The 16,154-nt window shown below is 38.1% G+C and overlaps 1 protein-coding gene across 12 annotated transcripts in view; it reads left to right on the forward strand.

Moving 5' to 3' along the window:
• sox6 (SRY-box transcription factor 6) overlaps nucleotides 1–16,154 on the forward strand; it is a 524,097-nt gene that overhangs the window by 170,179 nt on the left and 337,764 nt on the right. For 3 of the 12 annotated variants that reach the window (XM_008107343.3, XM_003214737.4, XM_003214736.4), the window contains exon 1: nucleotides 6,459–6,733. The exons of 4 other annotated variants lie outside the window; for them this stretch is intronic. In XM_008107343.3, coding sequence (XP_008105550.1) covers nucleotides 6,609–6,733 — 125 coding nt within the window. In that variant the 5' untranslated portion in view covers nucleotides 6,459–6,608. Of the gene's footprint in view, nucleotides 1–3,265; nucleotides 6,406–6,454; nucleotides 6,734–16,154 lie in introns of those variants that run through there. 5 more of the 12 variants (XM_008107265.3, XM_008107317.3, XM_008107338.3 and 2 more) reach the window with 4 other exon arrangements.

Below are 16,154 nucleotides of genomic sequence, written 5' to 3' on the forward strand. Positions count from 1 at the left end.
CCCCTGCAAACTGCCGGGGTCTATAAGATCAAGATACAAAATTTCTTTCCTTCATATCTTGAGCAGATATGATCTGTATCATCATGGCCACAGAAAATTACCTTCTGCTGTTTGCTGTAGGTGGACAGTTGAGATGCATCAATGTTGGGCTAAAGTCAGTGCTCATCCAGTGAACTAGGCATGGATGTCTACTTTTGGACTGTTAAGTTACTTTTGGTCAATGAAACCTTAGTGCCAAACTGAAGGTTAAATCCAGCACTGGACTGATGTTTGTCACAGAGATTTCTTCTGATCCCATTTTTACCCCCTTGTGCTGCCAGAAAACCAGACCTCCTGAGCCAGTTTGGGGAGCATGCCAAGGACTGCACTAGTGGTTTCTAGTGGATTAGCTGTGTGCACATTTGTGTGTGAGTGTTGTGGAAAATAGCGATTCTTCCTTACTTCCCATCTGATCCACTGGTATCCACCTTTCCATCAACAAATTCAGCATTGGATTCTTCTCTAATGTGCAGTAGAGTGATTTTTTAAATGTAACATTGGAGTAAAATGTGTTCAGACTACTAACTGGACATGAAGCCTCGCATTTTAGGTAAATGTCAGTAAGTATGAATTTTCTGTAACAAAATAAGGTTTGCCTGTTCTTTTCATGATCAGAGTACTTCCAAACTGACAAATCTCATGTGTTCTGGGGGTACAGAACTGAAACTCCCACACTTAACTGCTTTATTAAAGCAAGGACCGGGAAAGCTCTGTCTTTGGTCACTTTAGCAACGAAGTAGGAGAGAGTGCTGGTATTTCTGAGGTAGGAATCCCTGTATTATTGTCTATAAACACATTTCAGAGTGAGAGCACATTTTAGAGTGAGAAAACAGCTGAGAAAGGAGAGTTATGTAGCCTATCACAGGCTCACTGTGCCAATTTCCATAGCTGCTTCACATTTTTCAAAACACCACCCATCCCCACCACAAAATCCCAATCTCACATCCCCTGTGTTAAATGGGATTTAGCCTGAAAGTTGCTGCTTTCCTAGGGCTGTTTTAATTTACTTGGGAACTGTCTCATGGAACTCAGAAGGAGTTTGTGCCTATTGTGTGGGAATCCAGGGCATGGCCTGTTTTGAACCCTGATAGGGCCATTATGGCTTTGACTGCACTGAGGTCAGAACATTGTTTGACCAGGCCGTGTTCCCATTTTAATACAATATAGTCCCAATCTGATGACAGTGGCAGTAGATGCAGAAATTCCAAAATCACCTGAAAGTATTAGAAACATCTGCAATAGGAGTACCTGAACTCAATAAATAGACAATGTACATTGTTAATTTCTTAAGTCCCCTTTGGCTTCTGGTAGCCTGCTGAGCTTTGTTCTCGCTCATTATTCTTATATAATTTTTGCTTTGCTTTGTTCGTATCATATTAAGCCCATGGCAGTATCTCCTGAATGGCCATATGTGACTAAGCGTGAGTTTTTCTTTATGTACAAAGTGGTGCGGAAAGGACTTTGGCTTGGATAATTCATTGTGTTGCTTTAAAAAAGGCCTTTATTGCTTTGTGCAGCAGTGCAGTCACCTGGCATTGGGTCATTAGTGTTTTAGTCGTCTTTCCTTCACAACAATGCACAACATGCTAATTAGAGGGTTCTGAAAGCTAAGCAACCTGTTTTAAAATCAGAGATTTTAATTTGCAGCTTTAATGGCTATATTATAATAATGGGCTTTGGAAGAGAAAAAAGGGCACTTCTCATGTTCCAGTAGTGAGGCCCAGTGTAACAGAGGCTGACAAAATTAAAAACCTCATAATATGACCTTTGCTTGGGATAAAAGGCTGTTTCATAACAATTTCCTTTTGTTCTTTGTTTAAGCCATTACTCCAAAAGGAGACTCCGATTAATCTAAGTAAATGCATCATTACAGTCCTAATCCATGTCCTTCTGTCAGTGTCTGTTTTAATTAAATAAGAAACACTAGCAGAAAGATATCACGCACAAAGCTGTGGTTGGAGGGAGAGAGGCTTGGTTGATCAGGGTAAGATTAAAAAAGGCTTTACTGTTTTGTCCACTTACATAGCTCCAGAAGCTGTACGGTTGCAAGTTGGGAGAGGAAAAAAACTTGCAAAATAGTTTAACATGGTGCCCTTTGTTACTGTACAAAATCAGCTAAATTGGTGCTGATTACCATTAATTAATTATACAGTGGATTCTATATAAATATATTGTGAATTCATAAATTGTGTCACAATTAATGGTTTCCTGTCTTACACAGTGGATTTCCCCTGAATAAATAATTGAAAACAGTCTTTTTTATAATTGTAAGTAAAGTAATAAACTATTATGCAACATTGGCTTAAATGACATTCATTGTGAATGATCCCTATGATATTAAATATACAACCACCTTGCAATATAGAGTCTAAAAAATTTTGGGGAAATCCAGCAACGCAATTATTTAAAGCCAATAAAGAATCTATTTGATACATTGAATCTAGTTAATATTACATGAGCCATACCCTTCTTCAGGATAGTCTTCTTCCCTCAACAGTGATAATATTTGATATTGTATAATGAAAAGTGAAAGAGTGCATTGCTGAGAGTAATTAATTTAACCCAACAAGATGAAGATAAATGAAGCAAAGCAAGGATTGCCTAAATCAAGAGGTTTTGTTTACAGTTTAATACTATGTGGCATTATGTGGTTTCTTTTTCAATTTACAAATGAAAAATGCCTCACTTAAAGGAAATGTGTATTGTGATACCAAAAAGTTAAAAATATATATAGCACCACATGCTATCCTTTTATTAGTATGCAAGTACTGGTATCTAACTTGTAATCTACTTTTGTACCAATAGAGTGATAAAAAGTACTTATAACTGATCAAAGTGACTCGAAGTTAGACATTCGTAGGGAGTTTAAATATAAGATGCTTATTTCGAATAGTTTCTCTATTTATCTGAAATCTTTGTATGCTTCCTATTGTCCTTCCAGCTATAATCCTTCAAATATTGGTGTAGTTACATGAATATATGACCATAGTGACCAAAAAGGCAGAAAATTATATTATTACTTCTACGGTTTATTTATTTGCAGTTTTGCTTGCTTGTAGGATGCTATGTGTGTGTGGGGGGGGGGGGGAGAGGGGGGGGAGATAACGAAAAGCCTAACCAGAGTTTTATTGCAATGCAATTTCTTTCAGAAATTTCTCACAGAAAGTTGTTCTTGAGGGGTTGGATGTCCTAAAGGCTTTGAAATGTGACAATGGGAATTGCAGTAGAAGAGAGGCAAAAGACTTTCTCTTACATGAGCTTAAGGGCCTTTCCCTTGTGCAAGAGTCTATCTGGATCCCACCCTGTCTCTGCATCATGGATACTCCATTTTCTCTTTTCCTCTGAGATTTTTTGGGGGAATAGTTGTTGTCTTTTGTGTACCATTGAGACTGAATTAGCAACCATTTGCAGTTTTTATTTCGTATCAGGAGCAACTTGAGAAACTGCAAGTCAATTCTGGTGTGAGAGAATTGGCCGGCTGCAAGGATGTTGCCCAGGGGATGCCCGGATGTTTTGATGTTTTTACCATCCTTGTGGGAGGTTTCTCTCATGTCCCCACATGGAGCTGGAGGTGACAGAGGGAATTCATCCACGCTCTCCCCCGGTTGGATTCGAACTGGCAATCTTCAGGTCAGCAACCCAACGTTCAAGTCATCAGTCCTGCCAGCACAAGGGTTTAACCCACTGTGCCACCTGGGACTCCTACCATTGGCAGTGAAAGATATACATAGACATTTTCAAGAGGAAGCCATAAGAAAGTTTAGCAATACTTCTGCATTTCTTCAGAAGTAATGACCAAACACTTTATGTTGCTCATATAATTGGTAGTGCTAACATAAAAGTAATGACTTGATTGCTCAAAATCTTATTTTGAGTGAATTATATTTTGTCACTTAGCAGCTTGCCAATATGTCAGTAACTTGGACTACAAAGGCTGACATTTTATGGATCTAAATGATTGCCAAGAAAATCTTTCTTTACAGTACCTGGACAGGCAACCACAGGCAGAATGGAGAAAAAAAACCCTTTCAGTGGTAAATTACATATTCCTGTGTCTGTGATTGAAAAAAAATCTCAGGGGGTCATGAACAGATCTTTGCAACTGCTTCTAAGGATTTCAATAAATAGCACTTTTTGTCCAAACAATTGCCTTTTATATTACTTTTAAACAAAACTACTAGTCCATCAAGAGTTTCAAAAGGAAAAACAATTCTGCAGAGTGCTGGTATGGCAGCACAGACCAATCATTATGGCACCCATTCTCTAGTCCTTTATTTTTCAAGTTTGCAACAATAGGTTGTTGATTCAATGGACAAGACCAGAACAATTAAGTTCTCTGTTTAGCAGCAGTGCAGCATTTTAATGCCCTCCTCTAATAATGGTCTCATTATTGTTATTCTAAGACTGGGCCTCAGGAGGAGGAATATTTGCTGGAGGTACGTCATTATTTTGCAAATTTCGATTAGCTCATCATGTTGTCTGTACTGTGAAAATCGTAGCTAATTAGAGCAGCCAGTTCAACTACCAGCTTTTGAGCTTATGAGTTAAAAGGTAGCATACTTGATAGGCCAATGATGTGAAAAAGGTGGTTAAAAGGAGGATTAGAGCTGTTGCCTTAGTAACTCTAACTTCCATCTGTGAGGGAACAATGGACTTGTGTTTCTCCCCCACCTTGGTGTAAAATTTGGTTTTGTTTTGAAAGGACAGGGCTTTATATGACAATCTGGAATTCAGCCGGAGTGTAGTTTGAGTTGTTAGGAGAGACCATTGGGGGATCGGCAGGGTGAAAGGTCATGGTGAGCTCAAGGACATGAAAGGTCGTTGTCTCGGGTAACAATAGCAGATTGTTCTGTCTTGTATTATTTCTAGCCAACCACTAAGTCAGGTGATGGAACAAATACCTCAAGATTAGTCAGGTGGAGCAGGAAGGAGATATAATGTACCTCTCAGAGAACAAAAGATAACTTTAGTTCACTTTTACGAAACAAAGTTGGATTTATTTGTGTCCATCCTCCAGAAAAAAAATTAAGAAAGTTAAAGAGCTTGTTTACTAAGCGACAGTTCCTGTGTGCTTTTGTACCACACTGCCTCTGTAGGCCATCACATTTCTGGAAAGCACTCCAACGTGTTAGAAAATGTTATTTAAGCTTTCTTCCCAGGAAGAAAAAAACCCCAAGAGTATCAGTGATGTGATACTTAACAATACATTTAGCGGCTGTGCTTTCTCACGTTATTGGCTTCTTAAAAAGGGTTTTCTTCAAACGGCCAAAGAATAATATTCACTATAAATATGACAAAGTTTGCTTCCATACTTTTCATACATTTTTGTCTAGAGCACATCTTATAGAAATTTTATAATAGATGGTTTTAAATTGCTGCCTGAAACCCATGTTCTCCCATGTAAAAATATACGTTTGCTTCTTGTTTTGTGGAAAGGGGAGGTCAAGCCTCTTTGTGTTAGGCCTGATCTTGAAAAGGTTCTGCCCTTTGTCTGTAGGGAACATAAAGGTACTTTCGGGCTGTTTAATAAAACAGCTCTTGCCCTCTTTTTGCAGGGAAATTGTTTTTGTTAAAGTGAAAAGGCTGCAATCTCTTGGATTTTGCCCAGGGCTCCCTCAACCGAACTCATTGATTTTTAAAAAGAATAGGCAGGATAGACATGGTTGCACTTCCCTTTATTTTCCGTCTTCTTTAACACAACACCTTACTTATACAGAGCATCTCAGTTTATTTGCTTCCTTTTCCATCCTAACCCCAGTTAAAACAATCTACCAGATTTTAGCCTCTTTTCTTCTGTCACGCTCAGGCAACAAACGTATTTCCTTTCTCTTTTCTAATTTTGTGCTTTTACTTTCTAGTTTGTTTTTTTACTTGAACTTTCCAAAATAAGAGCTCACAGGAATATGCTATTATTGTAATTCTCCCAGCCTTCCTCATACAGCATTGGCTGTTTATTAACATGGGTAGGTGGTAGGGTGACTTTCATAAGTGCTAGGTTTTCCCTTTTCAATAATTCTGGCCTCACTTGAACTGTAAAGGGAGAAAAAATGATTCGGGATGCCTCTTATCTTCTTCTTGCTCCTTGCCAGTTTTATTTTTTTTTTCTCCTCTCTCTGTTTGTGACAACACAGATGGACAGCCTTGCATAAACTGATAACTCTGATAACTAGTCATATGGTGCAGCAAGTAACATTTATTCTGTATTTGGGAGTACTATTATTCTTATTCGCTTTACTCTTTGGGCAAGAACCAAGCGATTAGCCAGCCGCTGGGTGGAATTATGGTGGTAATAACATTGTGGGCTTTTCATGTGACTAGATATCAAGAACTGGAAAACCCTTTAATTGCCTGAACCTGAAATTCTGTGTAAGTAGTTTCTACCTTTATTCCTCCCCTTTGTTTAGATGTCTATACATTTAGGATTTGAAACCAAATCTAGCAAACTATCTATTTTGTTTTAACTTTGTCCTTTTATTTTATTTGTTTTAAAACAATTGTTGGAAAAGTTCATATGCTGTTCAGGGTTAAAGGGAAGATGATGCAAAGGGTTAACCAGAAGAGAATTGCAAATGAACTCATCTAGAAAGTTGATTATTAATCCAGCAAGAGAAAAATATCCATCTAGTAAGCAAGAATTAGTACCCAAAGAGCTGATAATACTGTTCAGCCTGTCGGTGTGGAATGGCAGAGCCAGGTAAGTACACACATCTTCTTCAAAGGATTACATGCTTTCCTTAAGGAAATGTCTAATTTTAGATAATTTTCAGGAGGGAGAATGGAGGCAAAGTATGTATTGACTATAACATAATTCACTTTCTCCCATAAGTGAAAAAAACATTAAAAATCTGCTTTGGCAACAATAGTCCTTTATGTTACTAGATTTTAAAATTCATCTGAAAGCCTAGCTTGGGTTGCGGTTAAGCACAAGGATAGATGAGAAAAACCAAAACAAGCTTTAATGTGGCATTTTACAGAATAATCGGTTATGGTACAACTTCAGAAATTATGTCAATTATCTTGTAGTGTAAAAGCTATGGAGAACTGAAAACTACAGAAGTACAAAAAAAGAGGTGGGACTTCTACATGAAGAAAAACAGTAATTACAAAGCAGTAGTGTCATTATGGAGAATGTAGCTCTGTGTGTCTTCGTGTGTGTGCTCGCACAAACACCAATACACATCAATGTCTCCTAAAGATTACTTTCTCATGAAAATTTCAAAGTTGAAAGTATTAGGAGGAAAAATGTAACAAGAGTGAGTGACAAGGAGACAGGCTATAGCATGTCTGCTGGAAAACTAAGCAAATCTGAGCTTTCTGTTGATGGAAAAGAACAATTATTAGCCAGCTTTTCTGAAGGACTTCTTCACAGAATGATTGTCAGATGCCCCATCTTCCAGTTATCAGCTGTTGCATTTTGTGTGCTCTTCTAGTCAGTTGTTAGACACAAACACATGAATTTACCTTTTAAGCAAACAGTCTTGCACTTAAGGAACAAGGCCTATCTCAGTTAATCCAGTGTGTACTACCAGAACATCTTTTTAGCCTGGGAATCTTTTGGTATGTAAAATTCAGTGTGCATTATCTTTGGACTGTATGAGGGCCATGTTTGAAGTTAACAATTTCCTGTTTGCATTGTGAATATAAATTAAAGGGAGTAGACAAATCTTTCTAATTTGTATATAGACCTGAGTGGAACATGCTTGAGCTGCAGTTGAATCTCTAAAAGCTTGGTTGGCCATTGACCATACTACTGGGAATTGTTTTGAATAGACCAGGGATTTTTTGGGGCCAGGGGCTGAAGTAAATTTCTATGGAACTGTTCGGTTTCAAAAGGCCTAGATGAAATGTCATGCTGGATCTACAGCACTAGTACAGTGAAGTTTTCTTCTCCTGAGTTTGCCAGACCTGAGAACCAGCAGCTTCAGTGGGAAGGAAGGATTACTGATTCCTTCTACATGTGTCTCCTTTAGCTTTAGGCCTATGCATTAAAATGAGTCCTTTGGGCTCCAGTTTGAGAAAAAAGTGATTTATCAAATAAATATGCAAACAATAACAAAAATAATATGTTATTACTGCTGCCTTTGTCATCTGGGATTTTTAATACTTAACTTGTTTTTCATGAAGACTAGCTAGAGAATGGATTTGAAATAAAAAATAATTAGTATTCTAGCTGCTTATAGTCTTGACTTGTGGAAGGGTAAAAAAGAACAGGTATCACCAGGCCTGTAGCCGGGGGGGGGGGGGGAAGTTAGGGGTTCACCCCCCCCCCCCCCCGAAATTTTTCAGGTTAAAAAAACCCCCTGGTTTACTCATGAATTTTAACGGGTTAACTAAATCCCCATGCTAAAAAAAGAGTCCCTCCAGGCACTGTCTCAAGCAGATATTAACAGGTCTGTAGCTGGGGGGGGGGATAGGGGTTCAACCCCCCCCCTGAAATTTTGAACCCCCGAATTTTTTTTTTTGGCTACGGCCCTGTATCACATATACTGGACATATGATTTGAGATACATTACCAAAAGAGAATTAACTGTCATATTGAGGGCCTATATTTTTCTAGGATCTTATCTGAAGTTGGGGGATGGGGTGGCCTAGGGTGGGGCTAGAACAAAACTCCAGCAGATTCCAAATCCACTGTATAATTATTTTTAGAAATCTTGTCATCAAAAATTAGAAGTCTGTAAACTGCTGGCTGTCAGGACCCAGGCTGCAGAGCACCAATAACCATACGCAGAGACCAGAATCTATCTAATATCTTTATTAAAGAAATATATATAGTCAATAAAAACAAGTGTAGGATATAGTTCAGAAGTAGACCTTTCAGGAAAGGTCAAATATAGTCCAGGAAAACAATGTCCAATATGAGATATTAAAGTCCAAAGTTATAATCCAATAACCGAAACACACACTTTGCCAAGCAAAGTGAGGGGAAATAACAAGGTCCTTAGTCCATGGAACTTGAAGCAAGACTGGAGAGCAAACTAGGTTCTTGGCAAATAAGGCTTGATTCAAGGCAGCAAGAAATGAGGAACAAGAACAGGGTCCGTGGCGAATCCGTGGCAAGGTCCGGGGAACAAGGCAGGGCTGGGACGAGAGCAAGGTCCTGGAAACTGGAGTAGCGTAGTCCACACACAATCTACTCCCGTAGTTGACGAATTGACTCCGCAAGGAATCCTTGTGGCCAAGCACCTATATAGGATCTTGTTTTCCCGCCAGAGAACACTTTCTCTGGGGAACAAGAAACGAAACCTATTCTGTGTCCAGATGCAGGACTCCTTAAACTTTCCCAAGGGAAATAGACTTAATCATCTAATTGTCTGGCAGTGATCCGGGCACTCCTGCGAGTTGCCTCCCGAGAGCTTCTATCTTGATTATAATAAAGGCGGCGAGAAAAAGGGGGAGATTTCGGCTCAAGGCTTGTTTGCCTGTCTTCTTGTGGGCAAACATCCTGCAGCTGCAAGGGCTCTAAATCTGGCAGAAACGGTGGGAAACCCAAATTCTCCTCTTCATCTGCCACAACAGTACTAGGAACGGGACTACATGGCCCATGAGACATCACACTGGCCAACAGTACAAAACATAATTTTCTTCAGCCTGTCACATCAAAATCTACAATAGAGCATAAGGCACAGCACAATCCAATCATTAAATCATGTTAGAGTTCTCTCTTACTATTTAGTGAGTTTTAACCTCCAAAAAGAGTAAAGTAATGACCTTGTTATGTTACAATTGTATTGTAACACACCTATATCTTCAAAAGTGGAAATGGGGGCTTAAAATGAAATAATAACAACAACAAAAGAAGGAATAACATTATTGTTAATTGCTGTCAAGCTTCGACTTGTGGCAATCCTGTGAAAGACACTTTGTCATCCATAGATCCCTGCATTCAGTTGTAATGTATTAGGTTTAAAGCAGAATCTTTCAGCATCTTTTTGGGGGCGAGAAGGAAGAGTAAAAGGAAACAAAAATCATGTGTTCCCAATTCTATAGACCATGTACAGTTTGAATATCTCTTATCTCAGTGGTTCTCAACCTGGGGTCCCCAGATGTTTTTGACCTTCAACTCCCAGAAATCCTAACAGCTGGCAAACTGGCTGGGATTTCAGGGAGTTGAAGGCAAAAAATTTCTGGGGACCCCAGGTTGAGAATCACACCCTTATCTGAAATTTTTGAGGACCAGACACTTTTGGATCTTGGACATTTTTTCAGATTTTGGAATACCCATATTTGCATACATAAGGCAATATCTTTGAGATGGGACACAAACAAAAACATGACATTCTTTTTGTTTCATATACACTTTAAATAACTAGCCTGAAGGCAATTCTATGCAATATTTCATTCTGTGCATGAAACAAAATTTATATAGATTGAACCACCAGAAAGCAAAGGTAGCACTATCTCAGCTACCCATGTAGACAGTTTTGGATTTTAGAGTATTTTGGATTTCAGAATTCTGGATAAGGGATACTCAACCTGTAACATAACAAAATACACTAGTTTTCCCATTAAGTTCAAACTAGGCCAATTATGTCATATACAGTAGAGTCTCACTTATCCAAGCTGCACTTATCCAATGTTCTGTATTATCCAACGCAGTCTGCCTTTTAGTAGTCATTGTTTTTGTAGTAAATGTTGCAATGTTTTGATGTGAAATATGTAAATACAGTAATTACTACATAACATTACTGTGTATTGAACTGCTTTTTCTGTCAATTTCTTGTAAAACATGATGTTTTCGTGCTTAATTTGTAAAATCATAATGTAATTTTATGTTTAATAGGCTTTTTTCTTAATCCCTCCTTATTATCCAAGTTCTGCCGGCCCGTTTATGTTGGATAAGTGAGACTCTACTGTATAGTCTCATATGCCTCCCCCGTTGCCTTTGTATGTTATTTATCTTCTCCTGTACTTAATTAAATGCAACAAGTGTGTTTAAACAAATGCTCCATTTCACTTAACAATGCCTAAATATGGATAGAACTGTCTCAGTGGAAAAAAAATAATTTCTAGAAACATGTCTATGAATTTTGGCACTTTTGAAACAGTAATTTTGGAGGCTGAACTAATACTTTGGCTACTTTATTTTTTATTTGGGATAGCCTGGAAATGACTATGAGAAGGCCTAAAATAAGATTGCAGTGCAACACATATCACTGGAATGTCTATATTTGTGGCCTGTGACAAGAAATCTTGTCTAGTCCTTGAATGAATAATGCAAAAAGGGCTGGCATGTAATGGATAATGATGGGCAGAATGAATGTGCTACTTTTTGCTGGGAGTTGTCTGGAGAGAAAGAATGAGACCATTGTTTAAAAGATTTATTTCTGATGGTTTCTAGAACCTGAGGATGATGAATGACCAGACAAAATATATTGAAGCAACTTGTTTATACCTTTGTATTTCAATGATCTCTTATTTGAAGAACTAACCAAGAGTGCCACAAAGATACTTTAAACTAGAACCCCACCTACACAGCCATCTACCCTGCCATATAATGCAGTTTGAGACTACATTGGTAGTTTAGATAGTGTAGTCATATAATGCAGTTTGATTGCACTGAATAGCATTATATGACTCTGCACTGACCATATAATGCAGTTTCAAACTGCATATAGCAGTGTAGATGGGGCTAATTCTATCAATCTGTAATCTGAAATAGTTCTTCCAAGGTAGGGTTGGGGAGACTGCAGCCTGCTAGATGTTGTTGAACTTGCAACTCCCAGCATCCCAAACCATTGCCTGCCCTGACTAGTACTGCTGGGAGTTGCAGTCCAACAACATTTGAAGAGTCGCAGTATGGCTACCCCTGCACTAGGGCAACTACCGACTTCCCATAATTCACTAAAGGACACTTTCACACTTTACAATGTAACGAAATCATCCGTGCCTCCAAAGTATGATACTTGCTAAAGGACTGATTGCAGTTCCATGACGGGCATATGTTCAGCATTAAGCATGAATTTACTGCTGTATGTATAAAACTGCTCTTTAAAGGACCACTGCAAAATACTGGGACAGATTTGATCAGAAGGGAAACCGCTCTTGTTTTAATGTTTCTAACAAGAAAAGCAAAACATTGCCTACCTAAAGAAGTGAGTCGTTCCACTGTTCTATATAGTTCACACAGCTGCTTGCATGCAACTTCCTGACTGAAGTCTAGAGGTATGCAAAAGCATGGAGAATATTCAGTCTCTTCTAGCAGCAGCTGTTCAGACATCATTGCTTATACCATTTTATAGGCAAGGACATATCATTTTGTTTGATGGCATAATCTATAAGATAGTCCTATGGCAGTATTGGCACTGGATAAACTGATAGGCAGTTCAGATCTACAGGATGTCCTGCAATAGTTTCGTACACTGATAAAAAATATGCTATCAGGTGTTGATTGTTATGGAGTGGCTCCAGAGACCACCTCATGATGGGATCTAGAGCAGGGGTCCCCAAACTAAGGCCCGGGGGCCGGATGCGGCCCTCCAAGGTCTTTTACCTGGCCCCCACCCTCAGTTTTATAATATAATATTTTTATATCCGTTTTAATAATATAATATATTGTATATACATATAATATTGATAATAATCTTATGTTATACAATATAATACTAATAGTTATACCATATAATAATATTAATTATATGTTATATATTACATATTATATAATAGTATAGTGGTATAGTTCAATATAGTAATATATAATGCTAATATTGTGTTATGCTAATAATATAATATATTGTATGTACATACAGCTGCTCTGAGTCCCCTTCGGGGTGAGAAGGGTGGGATATAAATGTAGTAAATAAATGCAGTAAATAAATAATTAATTTTAGACTTAGGCTCGGCCAAAGTCTGACATGACTTGAAGGCACACAACAACAACAATCCTAATTAACTTGACTATCTCATTGGCCAGAAGCAGGCCCACACTTTCCATTGAAATCCTAATAGGTTTATGTTGGTTAAAATTGTTTTCATTTTTTAAATATTGTATTGTTCTTTCGTTGTTGTTGTTGTTGTTGCACTACAAATAAGACATGCAGTATGCATAGGAATTTGTTTGTATTTTTTTTTCAAATGATAATTCAGCCCCTCAACAGTTTGAAGGATTGTGGACCGGCCCTCTGCTTAAAAAGTTTGGGGACCCCTGATCTAGAGTGTAATGTTCAAATGGTTCAAATACATCTTGGAAATGATAATAAGCAAAAGACAGGCATGTGTAGCAGATTAGATGGATCTGTACAGAAAACCTGGCCAACTCTCAGTGCCAAGCAAATTAGTGCTATTGTGATATAACCATTACTTCAGTCTGAAGAATTTCCTCATGAGTGCATTCACTTTGAAGAATGAATTATTCCTGCTTAGACACTCTATTCTGCTTTTCAACTTACATAACTTTTTTTCCCTTTTATACTAAATCACATACTGAAGCATATGTGTGTGTTCTAACTCAAAACTCAGAGTCGCTGTCATTCAATTGCATATTCTTGTGATGAATCAGTTTTCTATGTCTCCCTGTTATTCTGTTATAACATGGTTTAGACTCCCCTGCTGATTTTCTCCTCCTCCTTTTGGCTTATCAGTTGCACTCTCTTTAAGCCTATCATCACATTACAGTTGTTGCAGAATGAAGTAACTATGAAAGAACCTATGACTACTGTCTGTTAAGGCTGATTGGTACTTCTGAGTAATGTACTAAAGTTTAAATACTCTGAAAAGGGGGAAAAGCAGTTTCAGTTCATTTTTGTTTCCAGTGTTCTAATGAGGAAATATAAAAATAGGTTGAGTTAGAGTATCCCTTATCTGAAATGCTTGGAATCATAAGTGTTTGGTATTTCAAGATGCTTTGGATTTTGGAATGCCTGTATTTGTATATATGTAGGTAATAAGGTATCTTAGAGATGGTACCCAAGTCTAAACACTAAATTCATTTATGTTTCATATAGACCTTGTACGCATAACCTGGAGGTAATTTATTCAATATTTTAAATTTGTGCATGAAATAAATTTTGTGTACATTGAACCATCTGAAAGGAAAGGTGTTACTATCTTTGCCATCCATGTAAACAATTTTGAAGTTTGGAGCATTCTGGATTTTGAAATTCCAAATAAGGGATTGCTCAGCCGATATTGGAAAAAAACTTTGGGAAGAGATATCTGTCCTCCATCAAAAGTGTGATGATCTCTAAACACTGAAACTACATTTCTTTAAGAACACTACTTCAAGAACACATGTAACATGATCTTATTTTAGGTTAATTTGGATAGAAACACTGAATATTGTTTCCTGTTGTTATGCAAAAGTGTACAAAATGATTGAGCAAAAATATAACGTATTCGGTATCTTTATTGTTTTGTCACAAAAATGTACAAGTTGACAAAATTAATAACAAACTACTTGCCAGTGTCCAGTCTCCTGACCAGTATATGATTGATCTCATGTGAGACTTCTTATAATATCATTTTTTCTGTCTCAAATATGAAGAAATCTGCAAAATGAAGCATACTGTGTTGACTGCCTAAAAACAGTCTACACCAGTGGTTCTCAATCTTTGAGTGCTCAGGTATTTTGGCCTACAACTCCCAGAAATCCCAACCAGTTTACCAGCTGTTAGGATTTCTGGGAATTGAAGGCCAAAACATCTGGAGGCCCACAGGTTGAGAATCACTGGTCAACATACTAAGCATTTTATATCTTTGAGCTTGTGCTCTGAACCATTTTTTTTTCAGATCAAAGTGTTTTTAGTGAAACGGTGGCACCAAGGCACAGTAGCCAGCTTTCTCTACAGGCATAGAGAAGAGAGAAAGCACATTATGATCTGCTTTCTATCCTTTTATTAGCCTCGGTAGAAAGCGTCCAGAGGAGGGCGACTAAAATGATTAAGGGTCTGGAGAACAAGCCCTATGAGGAGCGGCTTAAAGAGCTGGGCATGTTTAGCCTGCAGAAGAGAAGGCTGAGAGGAGACATGATAGCCATGTACAAATACGTGAAGGGAAGTCATAGGGAGGAGGGAGCAAGCTTGTTTTCTGCTGCCCTGCAGACTAGGACACGGAACAATGGCTTCAAACTACAGGAAAGGAGATTCCACTTGAACATCAGGAAGAACTTCCTCACTGTGAGAGCTCTTCGACAGTGGAACTCTCTCCCCCGGGCTGTGGTGGAGGCTCCTTCCTTGGAGGCTTTTAAGCAGAGGCTGGATGGCCATCTGTCGGGGGTGCTTTGAATGCGATTTCCTGCTTCTTGGCAGGGGGTTGGACTGGATGGGCCATGAGGTCTCTTCCAACTCTACTATTCTATGATTCTATGATTCTATGATTCGGTATATCCTAATTTTTGGTTATTCCCTTTCTTTGGATTCCTTTCCTTATTATCATTGGAGTCATGGGCCTGTTCTCTTTCACACTACACAGTTAATAGCATTATTAACTGTCATGGTTGCATCCTATGAGATTATAGGATGATAGCTTTTGAAGAACCCTCTGAGAAATAATGGTAAACACAATTCCCAAAATTGGGAAGTACCTGTCATAGTAGTAATGACATATTCATCTAAGCGTTGAATAACCAAAAGCCACCATTGCCACTTTATTCACTGTCAATAAAACTGGTTTTATTTGCTAACCATCTATGCATCCAAGGAGAGCTTGCAAAATAACACTAGGAATTTTTGTTTTAAGCATTTCTGAAATGAGGCCTTAATACATTGGTTGTTTGGATTGACCTCTGGCTGAAATTACCAGTTATATCTTATTCTTCCTCTTTTGTACTTCTGATTCAACGAGATAAAAAATGGACATTGTACACCCTTCTTTATGACCTGTTCTGTACACAATTGCTTTTAGAGATTAGAAAGACACAGCACGAACACTGTCTGTCGGGTTCATTTTTACCAGATTTTCAAGGCAAAGCATATTGTAAACTGCTCCTCTGGAAACATTTATAGCACTTGCCTGTATGCTATTGTGTCGATAAACTGTTCGTGATGATACATCTAAACCTGTCACTTGGTTAATTTTGCAATGGGCTCTTTATGTTGCCTTTCCTAATAGGACTCCATAATCTTTTAACTGCTTGTCATTCTGGGGAACTTTCGTAATTATTCCAGTGAATGAATCAA

Source organism: Anolis carolinensis, chromosome 1 (assembly GCF_035594765.1).
Source record: "Anolis carolinensis isolate JA03-04 chromosome 1, rAnoCar3.1.pri, whole genome shotgun sequence".
NCBI classification, from domain to species: domain Eukaryota; kingdom Metazoa; phylum Chordata; class Lepidosauria; order Squamata; family Dactyloidae; genus Anolis; species Anolis carolinensis.